Genomic DNA, 24,758 nt, shown 5'->3' with positions numbered 1-24,758 from the left:
TCCTTCTAACATGTGCCTTATCTCCTGCATCTCTTTCATCTCTTCTTTGGCCATGAAATGTTGGATTTCATCAGGGCTCAAATGCAGGTCCTCCTTTGTTCTCTAGGCTAAAACCCTAAACAATGTCGTCTGGCCTTCACGCTTTTCCCTTCGAGCTCTAAATTTTGGAATGCCCCTGGGCTCAATCCTGAATTTCGTTTTCTAGTGGTGTTGCTTCCCCTGGATGAGTTAAGCCAGCCCGATGTTTTTAAATATAGCACATGTCCCCGTCCTGTCCAAGTTATATCTCCCACCGTGGCCTTTCTAATCTATCTACCCAACTGACTAATTGCCTAAATCCCTCCACCTTCCTTGTCAAGTCTACTTCTTCCCCAGTCTTCTCAGTAAATGGCACCACCATTCATTGTTGTTCAAACCCGTAGCTGCTTCACATTATTTAGTCCACCAGGAAGTCCCATCAGCTCTATACTAAACGTATTCACAAATGCTCCTCTCACTTCTCACCACAACCAACTTCTGGGTCCAACAACCCTACACACTCACCTGGACCACTGCAACGGCTTCCTAGCAGTCCACCATCTTCCGCTTAACCTCACCCCAGGCTCCTCTCTGTCTGTTCATGTCACTACCCTCCAATGGTTTCTCCTTACAATTAAAATCCAAACTCCACACTGTGGTCCATGAACCCCACACAAATCCCACACACAATCTCATTCCCTTTGACTCTCCTGATCTCAGTCTTACACTAGCCCTGTTAGCCTTCCTTGTTCTTAATCACACCAACCTCATGCCCACCTCCAGATTGTTATATTTATTTTTCCATTGCCTAGAATGCACTTTCCCCTACATCTTTGTGTAGTCTCTGATGAAATGTGAGGTCTTACCTGACTATCCTATCAAAAAATAGCTGTTGCCACCCCCTTCCTCACCCTAAGCGACTATGCCCTTGTCTTGCTCTATTTTCTTCAAAGAACTTATCACTTTCTAAAATTATCTTTTTTCTTTATTATCCATCTCCCTGAATGGAATGTAAGGACCAAAAAAGACAATTCTTTTCTCTGTTGCTTACCAGCTCCTGAGCCTAAAACCCTTTTGGCTTTAATTACCACCTATATGCGAATGACTGCTAAATTTATTTCCAACCCCTATCCTTGAGCTCCAGACCTGTATATGTAATCGTCTATTCAACATTTTGAAGCACTTGGATATCTTAACAGCACTGAAAACTCAATAAATCCCAAACAGAAGTCCATCCTGTCTGTTTGCCCTGCCTCTCACCCCATGGTAAATGACATTGCCATCCATTTGATAACAAAACCTAGAAACCTAGGAGCATCCTTAACTCTGCTCCCCTCCCTTACTTCCCATAACTAACCCATCACCAAGCGGAATTGATTGTACCTCTTAATCTCTTTCTTCATTTCCTCTGCCACTTACTTCCCTTGTGCAAGCTACATCGCATACATCCTAGGCCTTATCTAGCCCCCTGCGTTAGCCCAACTGGTTTCTCACTTGGCATTCACTCCAAAGTGAATGCCCCCAACCCATTCTATATATAATATAATATCTATATATATTTTTCAAATTACATCTGATGAAGTCATTCTCCAGCCTAATGCCTTTTAGTGGCTTTACATTGCTTAGAATAAAAGCCCTAGATACCCTTATTTCCAGTAACGTTCTCATGGTCTGCCTTCTACCTACTTCTCCAAATTTACCTCCCCCTCAGCTTTGTTCTCTCCACTCCAGCCTCATCAGCTGACCGTTGTATCCCACTGCCTAATACAATGCCTGGCACACCGCATGCACCATTGAGGACTAAAGGGTCCTAATGGGTAACAGGATGTTACATCAAGAATTTAAAAAACTACATATTTTAAAAGCCTGAAATAAAAACAGGTGGATAGATGTAAAAGAGGGAGGAAAACAATCAGAAGACCCGTTCATGAATTAGGGCACAGGAGAGATGTGAAAGTAAAATTAAAGATGTCGTTTTAGGTAACAGTGACACCCAGCTGGAAAGTGTCTAGGTGACCTTTGGAGATCAAGAACCAAAACTGGAGAACCCGCGGACTCAGAAGGTAAGCCTTGCAGATGCGCAAGCAGTTTTCAAGGGAGGGAAAAGTGGCTTAACCCTCGAGGAAAGTCCCACCACTTCCTTTCCCAAGAGTGAGACAAGGAAGGGTCAGCAAAGGGAGAGCAGTTGACTTTCAAAGCAGGAGGGAGAGGTTGTCAAAAGTGCTAAGTACTAAAATCAGCCAAGAAGGTTGTCAAAAGTGCTAAGTACTAAAATCAGATTTAGTATGGGAAGAAAGAAAAACTATTTGGCTCAGAAATCAAAATGATGTAAGAAGTACATTGGGAAGCTTCCTCCCAGTTCTTTCCCTGGCCTGTTTCCTACCTGTTCCCCGACACGTAGATTTTATTAATGTCATGCAAACATATATGAGAAAGGACCTTTCGATTTGTTTATTAGAGGAAGTTACTGGTGATCAATGAGACTATGGCTTGGAGGAAACAAGAGAGGGAGCTGTATCATGGTGCTAAGGAATAAAGCAGGGAGGGGAACAGATTCGTTGAATACAGGAGTCCCAGACACTGAGCTAGGGAGTCAGCATCTGTTCTTGCCTTTGCTCCTCACTGTACATGTGGGTATCATCAACCATATTTCACTGGTGAAAAGACCCAAGTGCCAAATGGTTCAGTAATTGCTCGTAACACAGCTAATAACTGGCAGTGCCAGGAATGGTTGATGAAGAGGCAGGCGGAAAGAGAGATTTCCATGTTAAGGTTATTTACAAGAGCAAGTAGGGATGTTTCTACAGTGGAAGAGACCTGTGCATTTTTTAAAAATCAGAGAAGGGAGGCAGAACTTGGAGGGACGAAAATTCCGAGATAATGGATGTGGTTCCATAGTGTAGCAGTCAGCACGTCTGCTTTACATACAGAAGGTCCTGGGTTTGCACCCCAGTAGAGCCACAGTCCATGATCTACGGCCATGCCACCCTGAACAAGCCTGATGTCTGATCTTGGAAGCTAAGCAGGGTCGGACCTGGTTAGTACTTGGATGGGAAACCGCCTAGGAAGACCAGGTGCTATAGGCATAAATAATAATAATGAAAAAATTTTCAAGATAAAATAATTAAAAGCAAATTTGTTTCCTGAATTAAGAGATAGAAGACTGGAGGCAGGAACTTCTATTTTGCGGAGGAAAAGTAACAGCAAAGTGAAGCAGAGGCGGGAGAGAGGGCTGGAAGACTGAGACGGTTGAGTTTGTAATAGTCACAGTGGAAAGTGAAACAGACACTCATTGCAGCACATCAAATCAAAGACAGCCTAAAGCACTCTGCAAAGAGTGGGAAGCTGCAGGAAGTAAATTCTTCCCCTTTCCAAAATTGCCCTCACCCCTAAAACCAGTCCTCTGCATCTCAAGAGTGAAGGTGGAAGAAGACCTGGGTGATGAGCCCAGAGGACTAATGGGCTTTTCTGAGTCACGGTATCCTGGAATTGGTGCTGCGGTCAATTCTGTCTGCTAATTCTGGAGTCCAGATGGAGACATGAAGGAGCCATGGAATGTGGACTCGGAAGAGATCTGAAAGAGGTGGAGGAAGAGGAAGTACAGTGTCAGGATCCAGCTTGGTCATTGGCTACTGTGGGCCTTATTTCTCTTCTAAGGCTGGGCTCCTTTGGAAAGCATTCATTCATCCAGGAAACATTTCTCATACACGTATACTATACTAGATCCTGTGCTAGGTGCCGGGGACACGGGTGACCAAGACAGATGTGACCTCTGCCCCCACTGAGTTTGCCATTAATGGGGAAGGCACACAACACTGAACTCTGGTGAGAATTACAGGAGGCCTATAAGAAGCCACAAGATCACTCATCATCTATGAAATCCTAGAGGTTGGGAGGGAGAACACTATCTAAGGGTGTAGATAGGTTTTTGAGTGAATCTGGAATAAATGAAAGCAGAAATGGAAAGGTGACAGGAAAAAAAGTTCTTGTCAAAGACAAGATCTTGACGCTTTGAGATCTAATCGGCAATTTTTCATATCTCTGAAATGTGATAGTTACTGGGACAAGGGAATTCACCTCAGCAAACAAGCTGGTATTCAAAATGGAATTGGGAGATCTTGTTTTTAATGAGCTCAGAAACAGATAATTTCAAAACATAATTTCAAAGCAAATAATTTCAAAGTGCTACCTGCTAAGGTAGCACAAAGGGTACACTTGGAGCTGTTAAGAACCAAGTGTCTGGAGCCTATCTGCCTGCAATTAACTCCTAGCTCTCCCCCTTCCACAGAAGCAATCTAAAGATAGTCAAGCTGACCACGCCTTTATTTTGTCATCTGCAAAATGGGATCATAATAATGGCTAGCATTATATTGAGCACCAAAGTGCTACCTGCTAAGGTAGCACAAAGGGTACACTTGGAGCTGTTAAGAACCAAGTGTCTGGAGCCTATCTGCCTGCAATTAACTCCTAGCTCTCCCCCTTCCACAGAAGCAATCTAAAGATAGTCAAGCTGACCACGCCTTTATTTTGTCATCTGCAAAATGGGATCATAATAATGGCTAGCATTATAATGGCTAGCATTATATAAGTCTGTGCATTGCACGGAGGGCTGATCGTTTAATAATACCTGAACAACTCAGGATGAAATCGAATCTCCTGCGTAAAGCACTCAGAACAGTTCCCTATACCTAGTAAGACCTCCATAAACGTTAGGTTTTTCTTGGTTTGTTTCTGTTTTTAATTGGCCAACCAGAGGAGAGAGCGGGACCATCTGAGAACATTCTCTGGACTAGGCCTTAGTGAGAAGACAGGTGTTCCAGCACGGGGAGAATGGCTTCACCAAGCCCTGGGGTCGTCAGGCACGGTGTGTGCTGGGAACTACACAGCATAATGACTAAGTGCAGAATCTGAAGTCGGGCGGCTCCACTTAGCTGGGTGACACTCAGCAAGTCACTCAGCTTCCATGGTTCTCAGTTCCAGCGTTTGCTGAAATCCGTTTTTACTGCAGTTTCCTGCAAGGGGATCACTTGGAACTCAATAAATGCCAATTTCCCTCGGGCATCTTCACTTTTCCTCAGAACCGCGCTCAGTGCCTGGCAGGCAGTAGGAGGAGGGGCGGGAAGGCGACAATAGCAAACATAGAGGGCTATGTAAGTGTCCCAGACACCGATCTAATACTCAATCCTCACAGCAGTCTTAAGGACAGATCTTAATGTAACTATTTTCAGACGGGGAAACTGGGGCACAGGCCAGCTAAGTAATTTATGAAGCTCTAAGCACATTTCTTGTAAACCAGGAGAGACGTTAACCCTCAGTAGGACCCAGCAGCGGAAACCCCGCCGCACCTCTGAGAGCTCAAGCGCCCTGGAGCCCCTGGGGGGCGGGACCAAGTAGAGGAAGTCCCGCCCACATGGGAGGAAGTCCCGGCCCCAGGTTTCCGCTTCCGCCCCAGCTGTCCTGTCCGTTCTAGTGCGGTAGAGTGTTCGGGATGGCGGCGGGAGGCGACTGCGGCGGCCAGCAGGCGGCCTGCGGGCACGACAGCTACCGCTCGCCGCTTGCCTCCCGCTACGCCAGCCCGGAGATGTGCTTCTTGTTTAGCGACAGGTACAAATTCCGGACCTGGCGGCAGCTCTGGCTGTGGCTGGCGGAGGCGGAGCAGGTAACGGGTCCCGGGGCTGAGGGGCTGGGCTGAGGGAGGCGGGTCCGCCCCAGCACGTGCTGGGCCCAGCGCGGGCCTGACGCCTCGGGGACAGCTGCCCCGCTATTTTCGGCTGCGTGTTCGGTTTCGTGAGGAGCCGCGGCCCAGGGAGGCCGGGGTAGGAGGCCCGGGAGCCGCCACCTGTTGCTTCGCATGCTTTTAGTCACTGAGGCCTAGAGACGCGGAGGCGGCAGCGAGAAGTGCAGTCTAGGGTTTCAGGGACTAAATCTTGGCCATGCCTGCAGTACGCTGTTGACCTCGGACACTGAGCCCTCGTGACGTACTGCTGTGCTCATTTCTTTGCCCATCTTTTGTGGTTTAACCGACAAAACCCTTGCAAATTAGGTGATGCTTTTCCCACATTAGAGGGGGAGAAAACCAGGCCTCGATAATAACCAAGTGCGTTATGTGCTCTGGAGTCTGGAGCACCCAGTTATGAAGAGCGGAACTGGGGGGTGAGCCTGGCTGGGTTCAGTGCAGAGCCTGAGCGCTTAGCCACTTCGTCTTCCAAGGTGCCTCTGTGTTGTGACAGGATTGTCATTACAAAATCCATGTTTCCTAGGCCACTTTCCACCTCACGCGTCCACCTTTTGCATCTGAGGGAGGAGACAGAGTAGGGGTTAATTAGACTGGGTTTACAGTTTCTTTTATAAGAATTGCATGTGGAGCTGTTGGGCCCAGCGGTTTCAGAAATAGTGCCAGAGGGGCCTTCCCAGAGGAGTTGAAGGAACCAAAGTGATCCAGAAAGCTATAAAGTTTCAGAGGAAAATGCCACAGGCAGGATGGCAGTGTCCTCTAAAATGGCATGAGTAAACACCGAAACAATCTTGAGTCGGTGACTGGGAGCATGGTACAGTGGAATTCCTCAGAAAGGAAACTTTCATCCTAGATTTCCCCTCCCTATCTCTGTGCTTAAGAAAGTAAAGCGACATCATAATAGCAGACATTTCTGTAGTGCCTACTATATGCCAGGCACTGCTTTAAGACTACATATTAATAGCTCATTAATCTTCAAAACAACCCATAAGTACTATTTTACAGAGGTTTTACAGATAGTGTAATGGAGGCACAGAGAGAGTTCATAAACTACTGGCTCAGATAACAATAGTGGACAGTAGAAGAGAACATTAGTAGCATGTTGTACTTTATTATGTATTAACATGTACTCTATTTTCTATTTTATTTGATGCTTCGTTAAATAGTTTAGGGTGGTGACATTCAAAGACTTCACCAGGGTTAACATAGTTAGTAAATGGCTTCAAGCTGGAACTGAAATATAAAGTCATCTGAATATGTGTTCTTTCCGCTGCCCAATCTGCATGTTGCCTGAAATGTATATAATTTAGAAATAATCTCCTGCATGTGGTTTATCTGTTAGGTTGTCAAAATTAGCAGCATAGATTATATGATAATTTAGTAGTTAAGGAAAAACAAGGAATGAGGGATTAAGAGGAGTGCAGAAAATGAGGAGGTGGGGAGTGAATTTTGAGAAGATACATTGCCTGGGGGTAGGAAGCAGTTTGACCACGCTGCCCCCTGCTGCTTTGGGGGGAGCCCTGGGATGTTGCATTTACTGGCTGAAGATCCAAGGTAGCTCTACCACTTGTGGCTACTGAGCACTTGAAATGTAGCCAGTGTGACTGAGTAACTGAATTTTTACTTTTAATTTTAATCATTTTAAATGTAACTAGTCACATCTGGTCAGTAGTTACCATCTTGGACAAGATAGTTTTAAGGTTCAGGATCCTCCCCAGAGCTAGGGCTTGGGAATTTCAAATGAGGTTTGAATCAATGTCACCATTTGGATCCAGGGTTCTGAGCTGCCTGTGGTCTGCCAGCCTGATTTTTCCAGTGATGGATGAATGTGAGATGTTGATGTGTTTATTTTCTCTTCAATTATCTCCTGGAATTCCTTTCTGTTGCACTGAATTTCTATACCTAATTTCTTGGTGAAACTACTTACAGCATTCCTAATTTTGGTTTCTCTAGGTAAAATCATCTGGGACAAATGTAAAGCAATGACTTCAATTCCACACTTTGGGTGCTTACTAAGGAGTAAGCAATATCCTCTCATGGAGTATACATTCTAAAGGGAGAGAGAGGCTAATGCATTTGTAAGAATGTCATGTGATACGGGCTGTCAGTAAAACCAGGCTTAAGGGCTAGAGAGACAGAGAAGAAGAGTCAGGAAAGATCTCTCTGAAGAAATGACATTTGAGCCCAGAGACCAGATAATGTGAGAGAGTGAGCAGAGCTATAGAACAAAGATCAGGATTACATTGTTGTTTGTATATATTGAAGTTTAGTTAGTATATAATTTACCAAGATTAAGAAAGTTGTCCCTTTCCTCCCCATGTCCCTAGTTTGTCTCAAATTTTAATTAAAGAATTGGGAGATAGGGCATAAATGCTAACATGAACCAATTTTTTTTTTCGATGTCACCCCAACTCAAATAATTGTGACATCTGAAGTTATTTTGTGTATTCTGCAGAAATTGGGTTTGCCTATCACAGATGAACAAATCCAGGAGATGAAGTCAAACCTGGACAACATCGACTTCAAGATGGCAGCTAACAGAGAGAAACAGTTACGACATGATGTGATGGCTCACGTGCACACGTTTGGCCACTGCTGTCCAAAAGCCGCTGGCATTATACATCTTGGTGCCACCTCCTGCTATGTTGGAGACAATACAGTAGGAGTCCATGTTATTTTGTTTCCACTTTATGACTCAATCTTTATAATACATTTATAAATTTTTATTTGTCCAGTTTTAGAAAGTTTTAGGGGTATTTAAACACTCAGGAATTTTCTGCTTTTGCTATCCCTCCAGTCTAAACTATGAGCACCTAATGACCTCTGTAAAATAAGACCCGCAGGTGTGGCTTACACTTGGAATGCTGGACATAAACCAGGATCTTAGCATTTTAATAGCCAAGATAATTTTCCAAAGGGATTTTCTTTCCCAAGTTGTTTATGACTTTGCTGTGACTTCTTTAAAAAAAAAAAAAAAGATTGCATTATAATTCTTAAATAAAACCTTTAATTAGCAAAAACATTGTATAGTTAAACATGAGAAAGTAACAGCACATATTTTCCTGAGTTTACCAGTTGCTTGGTGATTTATATGTATTCATTTATTCTTCACAATAGTTATAAGTGATAGATGCTATTATCTCAGTTTTAAACAGATTTTTTGAGGTATATTGTACCTACTATAAATTTACTTGTTTTAAATGTACAGTTCAATGAGTTTTAGTAAGTTTATGCGATTGTTTAACCTTCACCACATTCCATTTTTGGAGCACATCCCTAACCCCAAGTTCTCTCCTGCCTGGTTGCAGTTGCTCCCTACCCTGCTTCCAGATCCAATCACCAGCCTGCTTTCTGTCTTCACAGTTCTGCCTTTTCTAGAAATTTCATATAAATGGAATTGGACTATGTAGTCTTTAGAATTTGGCTTTATTATTCCCATCTTTGCAGCTGAGGAAACTTTAAAGAAAGGTTGAAGAACTTGCCTAAGGTTACACAGAAATAAGACAAGCCCAGGTAGAATGGCTCCAAAACTGTGCTTTTAATCACAGTGCACCTGTGAGACCAGAAATTACAATCCAGATACACTTCCACTTCAGAAGAAGCCGCTGATTTTTAAGTTTCCCCAAGTACTTTTTTAGTTTTAAGTGGTACATAATTAAAGGCATGATGTGTAATTGGTGAATCAAATAATGAAAGAATAGTTCTCTCATTTGGAATATACTTTTTAAAAGCATGCAGTGTGTAGCTGTGTTCAATAATTACTGTCTCATTTAAGCATATGTTGGACTTGCCCAAGATACATCTCTTATCTCTCTCAGGAACAGGTTTAAATTTCTTAAACCTTGATATTTTGGTTCATCATGCCTTTTTTTGTAAGCAATGATAGACATTTAAAAAGGAAGATGAAGTTAATGGAGTGTGCTTTGTGGAAGCTTCTCGGAGATTCACGCACTGTCTTTGGGCAAATACAAACCTTGTTGACCCGGACATCTTCACAATAAACAGAATGGGGTTTAACCTTTTAACTATTTCTCCAGTCATTTTAGATAACCATGTAAATTGGGCTTTATGAGTATATGGGTTTTGTTTCTTATAGTTTCCCAGAGTACCGCTCTCTTAAGTTGGTGTGCGTTTACAACAGTAACCAGAAAAGAACAACTTCCATTAGCATCTTCTGGCTTGCGTAGTGGGTTGTTAATAGTGCGCTAGGTGGCTAGCTGAGAAACCCAGTTGTGATGGCCAAAAGCATTATATGGTAATGTTTGGGCAGAGCTGTTAACATAAGACTGTTGTGTTTTCCTTTGCAGGACCTGATTATTCTTAGAAATGCACTTGACTTGCTTTTACCAAAGGTGAGAAGTTAGCAGATATTTCCTACCAGCCCTGGATTCCCTGTCGTAGGGCATCAACACAATGTGACTCTAAATAGATGATCATTTACTCCGGCAAATGATCCTATATCTAATCTGTAGGACTGATTGTCTCTTGGGTTAAAACACTGTAAGTGGATGCTTTTTAAAGCCTAGCCTTTTAAATAAGGGAATTGTGTAACCAGCGGCATGTAGCTGGAATGGTGGGTCAGATTTATGATTTTGTCCTATTTTTCTGCATGAGTGTGTCATTGGTCTTAAAATTGTGCAGTAAAAATTCATGACTTTAGGTAGTCAGCTCAATTTTTGAAAGTTCGTTGCTATGAACTCTTTAAGGCACTTTAGAGTACAAAGTTGAAAAGATAGGGCCTCTGCCTTCCATGAGCTGGAGGTCTCATTCTATATTAAATTGTCTAAAAGTTTAGTTCCTGATTATGTAATGAGCTCAACCTGAATTCACCCTCTCTTCTACTGCATGATCTTTCTTGTAGCTTGCCAGGGTGATCTCTCGGCTTGCTGACTTTGCTAAGGAACGAGCTGATCTTCCCACCTTAGGTTTCACACATTTCCAGTAAGTGCTATGATTACTTCTTGGGAAATGGGCTTGTTTATTTGCACCTGGCTTTCATTTATTCCTTCAGTTCTCCCTTCTGCACAGAAACCTGGAGGTGAAGAATCTCAAATATAGCTTAAGCACATACCTTAGGATGCTTATGAGGAATGAACCTGATACCTTAAAAGCTATACTGGTGAGAGAGTAAATATAATAGTTCATTTGGGAAGAATTGGGCAATGTGTATCAAGAGCCTTAGAAAATATTCATATTCCTTGATTGAATAATTCCATTCTAGAGAATCTAGCCCAAGGAAGTAATCCAAATTATGGGGGAAAGCATTATGTACAAAGATCTTTGTTGAAGTACTGTTTATGATAGTAAGCATTGGAAACTATCAAAATATTCTACAATAAGAAAATAATTAACAAGATATATTGTAGATCCAAAGCCATTAAAATGATTCTGGTAAGACGGATATTGTGCACATGTACTTAGATTGATGTTATGGGATAAAGACAGCATATAAATTGCACAAAGATTGAAATAAATTATACCAAGTTGTAACTATTGATTACTCTGATTTATGAGATAATAAGGTATTTAAATTTTTTCTCTACTGTTTTTTGAATATTTTTAAAATGCAAGCATTTTTATAATTACCATATAACCCTTTTTAAAAGCTGATGAAGTCATTTTTGCAATTCTAGTAGCAGGTTCTGAGTGACGATATTTGAGTAGTGGTGTATCAGCATTTGCCTTATGTCTTGATGGGGTTTTGCAAAGGCAACAAGGATGTCATCTATAACTTGGGAAAGACTAAGTTGAGTTTAATCTTCCTAGAAGTTCAGGCCTGCATTTATTGGTAGAAACCTGAAGAAACTGTTCATGTGAATGAATCTATGCTCAGTGTGTGCGGCTTGGCCATGGCTCATGTTCACTCTGCCTTCCTGCACACCTAGCATTACTTGTGTGGCAGCTCCTCCTCCTCTCCTGCATCTTTTGGAAAGTGCTCAGAGAATTCAGGCATTCTAGTATTCCTCCATATATCGTAGTGAAAGGGATCTGCTGCCACAGTGAGCAGGCATCAGAAACTCAGAAAATGGTGTGGATGTGTAGGCATCACCTCAGTATGTCCTTAGCTGCAGTTAAAAAGAAACAGCTTCATTGAGATATAATTCACATGCTATAAAATTCACCCCTTTTAAAATGTACAGTTGGGTGATTTTAGTATATTTACAGTTATGCAGTATATAGTCAGTATGTAATCTCAGAATATTTCCATCACCTCACAAAAAAACCCTGTACCTATTAGAATTCACTCTCATTCCCCTACTCCCTAGCTCTTGGCAATCACTAACCTAGTTTCTGTCAGTGGCTTTGGTTCTTCTGGACATTTTATTTAAATAGAATCATCCAGTATTCATCCTCTTTTGACTCTTCTTTAACTTAGCACAATTTTTACAATGCATATTGTATGTATCAATACTTCATTTCCTTTTACGGCCAAATAATATTCTATTGTATGGATATACCATGTTTTGTCTGTTCATCACTTGATAGATAATTTGGGTGGTTTCTACTTGTGGCTGTTGTATATAATACTGCTGTGAATAGATCCATGCAAATTCATTTATTTCGTTGTTTGTGCCAATAATCTATTAGCAGGAGTTAGCAAGGAAAACTACCATGAAATTAATTTGGGGATCTGTTGTAGCTTGTTATGTACCTAGTAGTGTTCCTTGATGTTGCCAGCTGTCAGTATCATTAGCCCAGAGAAATAAAAATAGAGAAATTCCATCCGGGATAGGCTAGATCATCTATTAGAATTCTGGCATTATTGCAGGTTATTCATAAGTGTGTTTTATGTTCAGAAACAGACCTGCAATGGATTGATTTAGACTTCAACTGGAAATAAAGCCGTAGCTGTAATGTTAGAGTCCTTTGGTTATGTGTGTGTTAGGGTGGTTCTCCACAGCATGGCTGGCTCCTCATTGCTTCTGAACTCCTCACAAAGGCCTTCTTTGACTGTCAGTCTAGAATAGCATTCGCCGTTGTCCTCATCCTCATTTTCTTGTTTCATATTTTTTATTAAAAAAAAATTACTTTTTTTGTTTACTTATTTATACTACAACGTGAGCTCCATTGGACAGGGACCTTTGTTTTGTTCTTTGTTGTACTTCTAAAACCAAGAACACATTAGATACTTGACAGATGTTTGTTACATGAGTGTATATTTCTTACCAAAATCTGGGGATGAACAAAATGGACATTCTCTGCCCTTACATTGTCTCTTGATGAGGAAAAACTATATTAGGAGCTCTTTAGCCTTGTAATTTTTGACGAGTTTTGAATGACATAGAATCTCCGTAACTATTATTTGCTCCAGTTTCTTAGCTCCAGTTTTATCTGGACTGGCTTCTCCATCTCTTACTTTAATTCTTCCCAGCCATAACAGTGATGATTAGAGGAAGCAACGAAGCTTTCAGGAAGTAAGTCCTTGGTTTGAGACTTCTCTGTGTTCTCTTTGGGTTGTTTTCAGGCCTGCTCAGCTGACCACAGTTGGGAAACGTTCCTGTCTTTGGATTCAGGATCTTTGCATGGATCTCCAGAATGTGAAGCGGGTCCGCGATGACTTGCGCTTCCGTGGAGTGAAGGGCACCACGGGTACTCAGGCCAGCTTCCTCCAGCTCTTCGAGGGAGATGACCAAAAGGTATTGTGGGACACAGAAATGTAGTGGTGGAGCACCAGAGACAAAGCTGACCTCTAGAACAGTAGGAGGTTGATCTCAGTCTGAGTGGAGTCTTTGGACTAGAAGGGGTGTGGGGGTGCCGCAACCTGGGCAGGAAGTTGAGATAGTTTTCATGCTGGACACACCTGGATTACTGTAAGGATGTCTTTTCTTTCCAAGGTAGATGAGCTTGACAAGATGGTGACAGAAAAGGCAGGATTTAAGAGGTGAGTAAATGGGGGGAATTGTCGGCCTCCCTATTAAGTGACAAAAGGCCCATGTTGAGCATACCTCCACGTTTGAACCTAACTTTTTTAGCTTTTTCTTTCGTTGTTCCTCCACCCATTTCCTTCTATCTTTCGCCTGGGTTTTATTTTCTTATATAGCCTGGATTCTATTTTCTTAAAATCTATAAGAAAAGAAATTATTTATTTCTGAGATTTTTTTAAGATAGACTTACCGTGTTGTTGCTGGTTTTGTTTCTTTACCTCCAGTGGATTAGTCTAAATCCATTGAGAGGCCACCAGGCTCCGCCATGGCTCCTTCCAGGCACTTCCATCAGGCGGCAGCAGGACAGGGGCACATGGGCTATATTTCCTTCTCAGGACAGCTATTTGTGTATTAGTGAAAAGGGTAGAAGAACAGTTAGCTCCAGAGGCCAGTTATCAGCAAGGTCCTCTGGGCTGAATGTGACTTAGTATACCAGTGAGACCAAGCTTTCACTTAGGGTCTGCTCACTTGATTGATACAGTCACAGTTTAAAACATTTCCACTAAAGGCTCTCTTCTATTTCTAGGGCTTTCATCATCACTGGGCAGACCTATACACGAAAAGTGGATATTGAGGTGCTGTCTGTGCTGGCTAGTTTGGGGGCATCAGTGCACAAGGTGAGTGGTGGTAGCTTGTGGGGATGAGGATGAAAGCTTTGAACACCACAGACAGACCAGATCAGCCTTAGACTGTACTTACCCTGTTGCTCAAGAGATATCAAATGTCATTTTTAACAATTTGGGTCCCATAAGTGAAGCTTCTTAAATTAAGGTATATTAAAAGGAAGGACTGGTTTTGGCGTTCTCATTAAAATTCCTTGTGCTGTTGTCTTTCTGTGATACGTTAGGCAATGTTTCACACAAACATGTCCACGTTCCCTGAGTGTATCATGCCAGCTCTTCAGGAGCCAAGAGAAGTCCGAGTAAGAGTCTCTCCTGGAGCTCTTGGGGAGGATTTGCGATGCAGGGATGAGGCTTTGCAGCAGCACACCTAAAGAGCAGCCTCCTTCATCAGTCTCATCCCTGCCCCCAGATTCCTCCATACCAAGAGTATGGGGTGATGCTTGTACCCCTGCCATTCCCCAGATTTGCACCGATATACGACTCCTGGCGAACCTCAAGGAGATGGAAGAACCCTTTGAAAAACACCAGATTGGTAAGTGACAACCAGAGGTGCTGAGAGGCTTGTGGGCGTGTGTTTATAGTTCACCTGATAGCATGCTTGGGCCCTCCCTGTCTTCTAAAGTCTTTCTGTCTTTGCTTCTTGTCCTTGTACATGGGCAGGCTCCAGTGCGATGCCATACAAGCGGAACCCTATGCGCTCAGAGCGGTGCTGCAGCCTTGCCCGTCACCTGATGGCCCTTGTCATGGACCCGCTGCAGACAGCATCTGTGCAGTGGTTTGAACGCACATTGGACGATAGTGCCAATCGGTCAGTGGAATGGGGATGTCATATGCAGCAGGTTGCGGGGAGGACCAAAAAGAGTGGCCTGGGAGCAGGACTTTTTGAGTATCTCTGTGTTTCCTCCTTGTCCCCAAGGAGCCTGGAGTCTAGCAGGGAGGAAAAAACATAGAACAGTGTGATAAGTGTACCTCAAAGTAATCTTTGTGGGAGCAGACACGTAAGAAATAAGTAGGCATTTTTTAAGAGACATTTAAGACAAGATCGGGAGCATGTATAAAGTCCCAAACGCAGGAGAAAGAGCAGTTTACAGAGCTACTAATAGTAGTACTAAGGAATGAAGTGTTGATATGGCAAAAGATGAGGCGGATCAGGAATTGTAGCAAGTTTATGAAGGGCATTATAGGCCCTGAAAAGGAGTTTAGATGATGTTCTGAAGGCAGGTAGAAGTCAGCTGTGGTGTCCTGGCACAGTGCCATGTTGATGAGTTTTGAGGTGTGTCAGAAGTAACCTGTAGCTGAGAATAAGGTACCAACATGCACATGGTTTTCTGCTTGATGTGTTTACTTTTTTCAAGCAGATATATATTACACTGGTTTAACTGGGATTTTTTGAGTGGAGAAGGCTGTATAGTTAAAGCTACCTCTCTGGGATCTGTGCATAATCCAGGGTTTATCTGCGAACACGTTCAGAAATCAACCATAGAATACTTTTTAACAGAGTATGACCTAATCAGATGCGCATGCTGAAACACTACAACACTTTGGAGAATCAGCTGTAAGGGGACATGAATCTGGTCAGTACAAGTTAGGAGGCTACTTTAAAAATTCCAAGTCCACATTGGCACAGTGGCTGCATGAATGAGAGGAAAGCTGTGGATATAAAATCAGGCAGGTTGGCTGCCCTTAGTGGTTGAGCAAGTATTAAGATTGGTGATGGGGTGCTAGTGCCATTTACTGAGGCAGGAACCATAGGGAGAGGAAGAGCAGGTTTGAGCTGGTATACAGGAGAGAGTGTAAAGTGGCTGAATTCAGTTTGGGGGTCTGAGGTACCTCGTAGAACTCAACCAAGTGGAACTCTCTATCAGATATCTGGTCTGGACAAGAGGTGATAGATTTGAAGGTCATCAGGGTATTGGGGTAGTTGAAATCATGAGATTGAAGGAAGTTGTCCAAATAGTACATGCAGCGTGGGAAGTCAATAGGGCTACTTCTTGAACATACCCTATATTTCACTGAAAGTGTTACTTGCTTAAAGAGATAATTGAATTGGCTGTTTGTTTTCTAGACGTATCTGTTTGGCCGAAGCATTTCTCACTGCAGATACTATACTGAATACGTTGCAGAACATTTCTGAAGGATTGGTGGTGTACCCCAAAGTAAGAGGCCTCAATTAAAAAGCAAAACATTAGGGAGAGGTTGGAATATGGGAAGGGAAGCGGAACCTTTGTCTGCTCTGGAGCGAGTGTGTTGGGGGAGCTCAGTTCTGGCCCAGTAGGAGCTCTTCCCAACTGGAGCTCGCTCTTCAGATTGCGTCATAAGCTCTAGGAAACTGACTATGTGGAATTCATAGACATGTTTCTAGAAAAGGGAAAAAAATACTTTGAATTGGCTTAAACAATCTACCAGCATGATTGGCAGAGTAGACTGTTCCCTTTGCCTGTTTATAAGTACCTGAGGCAGATGGGTTCATTTCCATCATACACTCAGCTCTGGTATTGGGTACCGAAATTTAACGACTTGAAATTTCGGGAATCATTCCGATGAAGCACCTTTTAAAAGTTTACTTAAACAATATTTCTTTTTTTTAATCAAAATAATACTCTGGATCACTAAGAAAACTGAAAGAATACAGGGTTAGAATAAAACGGTCCTTTCTGCCTTTTTTATAAGTATAATAGTTCGTGTCCCTGATGTGCATTTTGCTGATCATAGTCAATATCTGACTGTGTGTATGTGTATGACCATGTAACCTTGAGGCATCTTTCTTGGCCCTTCATTCATTCATCTAGGTAATTGAGCGGCGCATTCGGCAAGAGCTGCCTTTCATGGCCACAGAGAACATCATCATGGCCATGGTGAAAGCTGGGGGTAACCGCCAGGTTTGTAGCTCCTCGTGTTCCTGGATAATTTAGTCTTGAAGAGTAGATGAAGAAAGGCTCTTCTATCATTACCTTCAGTCACAGTATTGGTACAGAGCAGTGACCGTATTCTGCCAGAGAATAGGTGTCTTCTGAATAGGCTTATTGTGGTAAACTCAGTTTATTAAAAGTGAACCACTTAATCACCCGTAGAAAAGTTCCACTCTTAGTGAAGGAATTAGGCCTGATTTTCCATAGGAAATAATAAGAAGTAGTCAGGACACAAGAGCAGATGGTTCAGGAGGCTTTAGAGGAGCCAGCACGAGGTGGATGTCTGCTTTAGTTTGTCCTAGGATGTGGTCAGAGAGTCAGGCTCTAGGTGAAGTCAGACTGAGAGAAACCTCAGGGGCTTTGTGTTACAGGTATAGAAGGCATGGATTTGAAGTGTCAGGTGACTTATCAGGATGTTCGAATGCCCTGTTAACAGTGAACCAACAATACCTCACTGTCTTCCCAGGATTGCCATGAGAAAATTAGAGTGCTTTCCCAGCAGGCAGCTGCTGTGGTCAAGCAGGAAGGGGGTGACAATGACCTCATAGAGCGTATCCTCGCCGATGTCTACTTCAGTCCCATTCACTCCCAATTGGACCATTTACTGGATCCTTCTTCTTTCACTGGGCGTGCATCCCAACAGGTAAGCATCAGAACACTTTCATGGAGCTGCAGTCTTCCCCAAATGCCTGCTTTTACACTATGGGGCTGCAGAACCTGGAATACTGTAATGTTTCTATTTTATGGGAGCTACAGTGAGAATGGGGATAGTTAGAATTCAGAGCAGGTTGCTGGCTAAACTGTAAAGTTTTGGTGTTTTGAGCTGCCATAAGGATTTCTTGTGTAGATTTCTCTGAATTCTTTGTTGCTCTAAAGAATGGTATAATGGACAAAGATTGGGTTTTACAAGACATCATGTAAGTCAGGTTTAATTCTGACTTCTGGTATTTACTGGCTGGTAGGATAAAAATACACACCTCATAGAGCTGTGTGAGATTGAAAGGCCTAGCGTAGTGCTTGGTGCATAGTAAGTATTCAGTAAATGTCATTTTTCCTGTTGTCCTTTTGGAGACTACAAGAGTTAGTTCGAAAACATTCATCAAGTGCAGACTGAGTGTTCAGTATGTGTTCAGGTACTGTGTTTAATTCTGGGACTATAAAGGTGGGTGGATAATCCTTATTTTCAAGGAGCTCAAAACTTAGTGGTGATGAATTATAAATAGTTCATTGTAATACCAAGCATTACATGCTGGAATTAAGGAAAGCACATCTTTTTGGGGATCACAAAGGAGGAAAAACCCTAGAAGAGTAGAATTTGGGAAATACTTCTTGGAAGACATGACATCTGAGCTGAATATTAGGGACAAGTGGGAGTTAGTCTGGAAACACCAGGCTGAGAGGAAATGGCAAATACATAGACATCCAACACGAGAAATTACAATCATTTGCCAGAATATTAAGTGCCCCCAGAAGTAGTTACAGGATTTAACATTGAAGACAAGCGTAAGTTTGTCATTTATATTCAAATCACTTTGGTGTTTTGGATTTGGAAGACAAACTGGAAGTGGCGAGGCCAACAAGTGGAGGCTGCTGTAGTGGGCCAAGCAGTTGATAATGAGGCTTTGAGCCAAGGCGGTGGTTGGTACAGACGAGGGGGGTTATTGAGGGCTATTTAGAAGATTAATCGCTTGGCAGCTGGTTGAATAGGAGGAGGGGAAAAGCAAGCAGTGATGATTTTAGCTTGGGTAACTAGGTAGAGAATGGTGAGATCCACTGAAAACACAGGCTGGACGGGATGGCATGTGTGGGCGTGGCGGGTTGAGCTGCATGTATCTTGGGAGAGATTTCTTACAGGCAATTGAGAAAAACAGAAGCTCAGTGGTAGAGTAAAAGTTCTATCAAATTAGGTGTTGATATAAACTGACATTGAAAAAGTATCAAAACTTACATCTTAATGTTTTCTTTTGTCTTATGTTTGCATTCCTCTTTGGCAGGTACAGAGATTCTTAGAAGAGGAGGTCTACCCCCTGTTAAAACCATATGAAAGTGTAATGAACGTGAAAGCAGAGTTGTGTCTGTAGAGTTGGAAGAGAATTAAAAGTCATTGTCGGCTGTGTTAATTTTTATTGCCAAATCATGAAAATTGTTACTCTAGTGCCTTGTTTTACCTCAAGAATTGTTCCCTTAAATTAATACAGCACTTTTCTTTCCATGATGCGGTCACATTTCTCAAGGTTTACAATGCGGAAAAAATCGTGTTGTAGTTGGATATTTTTTTTTATAGCAACACAAATTTGCATAATAAATGTAGCTCATAGTCTGCTCTGTTCTTTCAAGGCATATTTTCCAGCTAGTCTAGTCCTTTTCACATGTTCACTTGATTGCGAGGTAGTGAGCAAGTTACTGCTCCTCTCTTTTGAAGGTGTGTTTGGTCTAGTCCAGCAGAGTAACCTGGACTCAGTGATTCAGAGTGGTTGGGTACCTTTCTTTCAGTTGCGTTTGGCTAGAATAATAATGAAATTTGGAGTTACGGTAAGTTCTCAGAGAAACTGATATGATCATCAGGCTTACTCAGCTCAAGTTGTGCCCAACCCCACTTCATTTTTTTGATAAGGCCCGTATATCAAGGGAATGCCAATAGGTTATGTTGATTTCATCAAGGCATTTGACAGTATAATCTTGGTTACACAGATTGATAGTCAGTTGAACCAGCAGTAGCCAAAGAACAGTGTTAACACCATGCATAGGAAAGCTACATTTTCTAGGATTTGACATTTTAAGCAATAGAGAATTACTATATTTTATAAGTGGAAATACCACTACTAAAAACAATGCTATAAATAGTCATTTGTTTCCAAAGACTATTGATAGACTAGAGCGATGTGAAAATAATTAAAACTAGACGTTTCATGGCAGACTTTAGCGGTAAGATTAGGGCTGTAATCTGCAAATAATCTCAGGGTAAATGCTGCAGCTGCCAGTGCCGCCAGCGAGTAGTCTCAGGGCGCACGGGAAGTGGGTTAATTAAAGGCATTTCGGTGAGCTGCAGGTTGACTGAGAAGAGGCAACCTCATACCTTCTCGAAGATTAGGTTGAATTCACTTAATCACTGATGCAAACTCCAGGATCTGAACCACCCAGAAATCAGGGTCTGGGCAAACTGTGGGACGACTGGCTTCTATTTCAGCTGCAGTCAGACACCTGGGCGCTTAGTGCCCCTTCTTCCCTTGGCTGATGGTAGATTTCATTTGATAATCAGGAGAGCCTGATGACAAGTGGAAGCACAGAGGTTAGGTGCCTCCAGAATGGTGATGTAAATCTTGGATTAAGTGCCTGAAATTACAAAGCATGAAGAAGGTACTCAGGAAATGTCGTTTTCCTTTCTGAACCCAGGAGGGTTTACCTACCTTCCTCTCAATGTGCTCAGTCAGGTAGCAGGCTGGGACTTGATGCTGCTGTTTGTTTGGTTTACCTGTTGTGGGAGAGTACATCCTGAACTTGAACCAACCAGAAAGGGAGGAGTCATAAAAAATAAATGGGAAAAAGTAAATAGTTTTAAAACCTGGAAAGCTATATTACGAAATATTAAACATGATTTCTTAGATAATGAGTTCAAGGTGATTCAGCTTTTGTGTCTTTTTTCAAGTTTTAATACAATTTTTATTTAGACAATTTTAGAAGTTTCTTTTTTAATGTTTAAATTTAGGCCAGCTCACTAGAAATAGCTTTTAATCAGAATTTTCTCTTTTTTAATTTTATTCCATTAGAGTTGACATTCAATATTATTTTATATTAGATTTACAGAAAAATTGCAGAGATCGAGTACAGAGAGTTCCCACATACCCCATACTTGGTTTCCCCTATTATTAAATCTTTCATTGGTATGTTTGCTTGTTTGTTTGCTACAGCACCTAGCATTCCTAGGTGGTCTCCTATCCAAGTACTAACCAGGCTTAGCTTCCAAGATCAGACAAGGTTGGGCACGTTCAGGGTAGCATGGCTGTAGAATGGTTTTGATGTCACAATTAATGAACCGATATGGTACATTAAGTAAAGTTCTTAGTTTTTAGCTAATGTCTCTTTTCTGTTCCAGGTCCCATCTGAAACAAATTAATATAGTCATAACATTTTTTAAATACTGAAATTTATATAATATGTTCTTTATCAGAGATGTGGTCTAATGGACACAAAGTTTAGCACATAAATTTAGTTAATTCTAAACACAAGTAGAAGTTGATGTAGAGTTTGATTTTTCCATTCTGGATCTGGTGTGATTTTGTCCCTACCTCATTAAGTGCTGTGTATAGAGATTTTTTTTCTTTTTTTTTCGCACCTTCAGCACCCAGTCTTCATAGGTGGTCTCTCATCCAAGTGCTAACAAGGCCTGACCCTGCTTAGCTTCCGAGATCAGACAGGATCGGGCGTATTCAGGGTAGCATGGCCATAGACTAGAGACATTCTTAAAGTCCAAATTTCTGGGTGGGGGAGAATGGTTTAAGTGATGAGTATGAGTGGTAATTTGCCTTCATGAAAAGTCCATACTCAAGAAGAAACAGCTGGATGTCTGGCCCAGATTTCAAGATGAGTGTGTCAGAATAAGATGATCTGTAGATGACTACATGGACTAGGTCAAATGAGAAATGAGTGGCCCTCTATATCCTGTCATATAAGGCCCTTTGGCCTTAGAAAAGCCATGTTTGACCTGCTTTTTCAGATTCTGACTCCTTACTTGGTTTGGCAACTCCTCATATTTGCGGTGGTATTGAGCCTTCCTCTTCTACAGTGGGCCAGAAATTGTGGTTAGGAAACGTTCCAGCCCAGGAGTGAGTGGAAGGAGTTTGAAGGGATCCTCGGAAACTCCTGCAGACTCCCCTGTGCTTAATCCCCGTAAGGGACTTCTTAGGAAATAACGAGCTCATATTGAATAGTAGCTTTAAGTGGCCACATGTGAGACTGGGAAGGAGACAAGCCATGGAGGCTACAAGTCAGTTTCCATCTATAAGTGATCTATCCTTTCATAGCTGTGGCTCTAGGGTACTGAGACATTTAAAACTATGGGAAAGTGTTATACCTCCTCCATGGTTTTAAACTTTAATAGGACAGCTGTCTTTAAAAGTTGTAATTAGAATAATGTCAGTTGTAAGAGTAAAGGCCAACTATATTTTAAAATATATAATGCAGAACTCCAAATAACATCTAAGAAGGATTCATTCTCTAGTTCCTTAAATAAGTTGCTTATTTCTTTCAAGGAAAGAAGTAAAATAATATATTTATACTTCACATTTAGAAAGCTTAATTCTTTAGAAATGACCTGGAAGAAATAAATATTTACAAAATCCTGATTCAGGTTTCATACTTTAACACAATTTTTCAGCACCCTACTATGTACTGGGGAGTACAGTGGTGAGCAAGACAGTCTGCCTTCCTGGAGTTGAGGTTCCGGTGCAGGCAGCAGACTGCACAGGGTGGTGAGTGGCTCCTCAATAATGAGACACACAATTCAACATCTGACCCCATGTCACATTCATTAAGCTCCACTGAGAAAAGGTGCTCCTGAGATGTAACTTCAACAAGAAGTCCACACTGCTTCCCTTGGTTTTAGCATCTTGTAACTCACTCTTCATCATGAGGCAGTTGCTGCTTTTCCCACCTGCGTGGTGCTTGGCCGAATTACTTCAATACTCCTGGCTCCATCCACCCTTCGTGTGGCATGAATTGAGAGAGGCCTTATCTTAGGTGCTGACCTAGGAAGCTAAGAATCTGGCATTTTTCTTTCTCTTGTTTATCTGACTAATGTAGGCTAAATGCGTATATAGAATTCTTACACAGCACTTACAGATAAGAAAATTTCATAGAATTGTTAGCTAGTCTATCATCCCTTAAAAGGGAAGTACTCTTCTGTCTCCTCTGGTCTTTGGACCTGCTCAGTGTTGATCTCTGGCAAATGTCCCACCAGGGAGGGCTGGAACCTGTATTTGGTCCTTAGTTCCCTATTAAGTCTGTAGGGAGAGCTGGCAAAAAAAATGAAGTGCTAATGTTTATTCCAAAAAGCTTAGGGGCTTGTGCCGAAACTGGCATTACTCAGTCATTGAGTTTGTACACCTCAGGTCACCTTACAACTATCTCAAGAAGTTGTGTTTTCCCATAAAGGTAAATTTAAAAAATATAGCCCCTTCGCATGGTAATATGAGAGAAAAGAAATGTTACCACACTAAAAAGGCTGGAATTCATTGCTCTCAGACTTTTTTTTTTTTAAGCAAGGATTTGTAAGACAATGGTGTGGTTGTTAAAGAAAAAGGAACTTGGCCACAGAAATTGGGTTCAGATCTCTGCTCTGCCACTTAATAGGTATTATTTTGGCCAGGTCCTCTGTAAAGTTGGAATGATAAAATTCACGCTGCTTTCAGCACAGGAGTGTTGTGAATTGTGAAAGTGTTTTGTAAAGTGAGCATAATACGGTGAAATCATGACTGAGACTGCCTGGTATTTCGTAGGCTTTGTGCATGTTCCCATTCATTCATTCACCCTGGGCATCGCCACCTTTGTAACACCGCCAGGAACTTGTGCTTGGGTTAATAAGCAGCTCTGAAATTAAATTTATACATCTTCGAAGTAGGGTGAAACTTCTAGGAGAACATTCCTGTAATACTATTGTAGCTTTTGGTGACCTTTCTAAAATGTGGCAAGCAGGTCTGTCTGTTTTTCATGCTAGGGCCTGATGTCAGCTAGGACCTGGATATCAAATAGAAACGGGCCAGCTTCCTTCCCAGACTGTTAGTTTGTACTGTGTAGTAACGTTTTCTAAAACAGCATCTAATTCTCACAACCGTAAGCTCACATTCTTATTTTATGGATGAGTTAAATGTTAGCGTGGTTTAGTGACTCCAATGCAGGCCGCTGACACCCATTGCATTATGCATACCCTGAGAGTAAATTCTTGGGCATGACCTCAACCAATTCAGCGGTCCTTCCAAGGTTTGTGAATTGCGTGAGAATGGATCAGGCTGGTCTAGTACTGGTTCTGTATACCCGTAAAGAAGGCACTTAAATATACAGAAAATGAGTATCAAGTGCCCCTCCTTCCCAGAGCCCTGCCGCATCTATTCCCCATCCTGACCACTGATCCACCCCATATTGCCCAAAGCTCCTCGGGCTGCAGTGCAGATGGGAGGCTGGTGGGCATTGCTGGGCTGAAAACGGGCTTCAAAGGTCGCTCGGCTCGGGAGCGCGGTCCGGGGACGCGCGGTCCCACAGCCGCTTCGGCCCATCGGACCCGGAGGACTTCAGCCCCCAGCATGCCCCGCGCCCGTCATCCCCGTTCGGGCCCGCGCGCGTGCGCGGTAGCGCTGCGGAGCGCTGACGGGCTGAGCCCGCGGCGCTGGGAGCCGGGCGGTAGTTGGCACTGAGGTGGCAGGGAGTCGCGGCGAAGCCTCTGGACATCTCCTGCGGGGCGGTGAGTGCGGAGCGAGAGGTCGGCCAAGACCGGCTGAGTCTGCGGGGCCCCGCGCTGGCATTCGCTCTCCGGGTGGGGACGCAGGGGCGGCTGGGG

General features: G+C 42.5%; 2 protein-coding genes and 2 pseudogenes across 3 annotated transcripts in view; 3 read left to right on the top strand and 1 right to left on the bottom strand.

Moving 5' to 3' along the window:
• Positions 1 to 2,988: 2,988 nt before the first annotated feature.
• On the top strand, positions 2,989 to 3,104 carry LOC112484243 (annotated as a pseudogene).
• Positions 3,105 to 5,454: 2,350 nt separating this feature from the next.
• Positions 5,455 to 19,547, top strand: ADSL (adenylosuccinate lyase). Its single transcript, XM_006917395.3, has 13 exons — positions 5,455 to 5,677; positions 8,208 to 8,411; positions 10,060 to 10,104; positions 10,614 to 10,693; positions 13,218 to 13,389; positions 13,588 to 13,634; positions 14,204 to 14,294; positions 14,763 to 14,832; positions 14,961 to 15,108; positions 16,366 to 16,456; positions 17,090 to 17,179; positions 17,676 to 17,852; positions 19,204 to 19,547. The coding sequence occupies exons 1-13, from the start codon at positions 5,507 to 5,509 to the stop codon at positions 19,288 to 19,290; spliced, it is 1,473 nt and encodes a 490-aa protein (XP_006917457.1). The 5' UTR covers positions 5,455 to 5,506; the 3' UTR covers positions 19,291 to 19,547.
• Positions 19,548 to 21,539: 1,992 nt separating this feature from the next.
• On the bottom strand, positions 21,540 to 21,658 carry LOC112484236 (annotated as a pseudogene).
• A 2,885-nt stretch (positions 21,659 to 24,543) lies between these two features.
• The window catches only part of SGSM3 (small G protein signaling modulator 3), a 33,553-nt gene continuing 33,338 nt past the window's right edge, over positions 24,544 to 24,758 (top strand). For both annotated transcript variants that reach the window (XM_006917393.3, XM_025050622.1), the window contains exon 1: positions 24,544 to 24,662. The gene's annotated coding sequence lies outside the window, so the exon portion shown is untranslated. The remainder of the gene's footprint in view (positions 24,663 to 24,758) is intronic.

This window comes from Pteropus alecto, unplaced genomic scaffold (genome assembly GCF_000325575.1).
Source record: "Pteropus alecto unplaced genomic scaffold, ASM32557v1 scaffold157, whole genome shotgun sequence".
Taxonomy (NCBI): Eukaryota; Metazoa; Chordata; class Mammalia; order Chiroptera; family Pteropodidae; genus Pteropus; species Pteropus alecto.
This window is presented reverse-complemented; position numbering and strand designations above follow the sequence as displayed.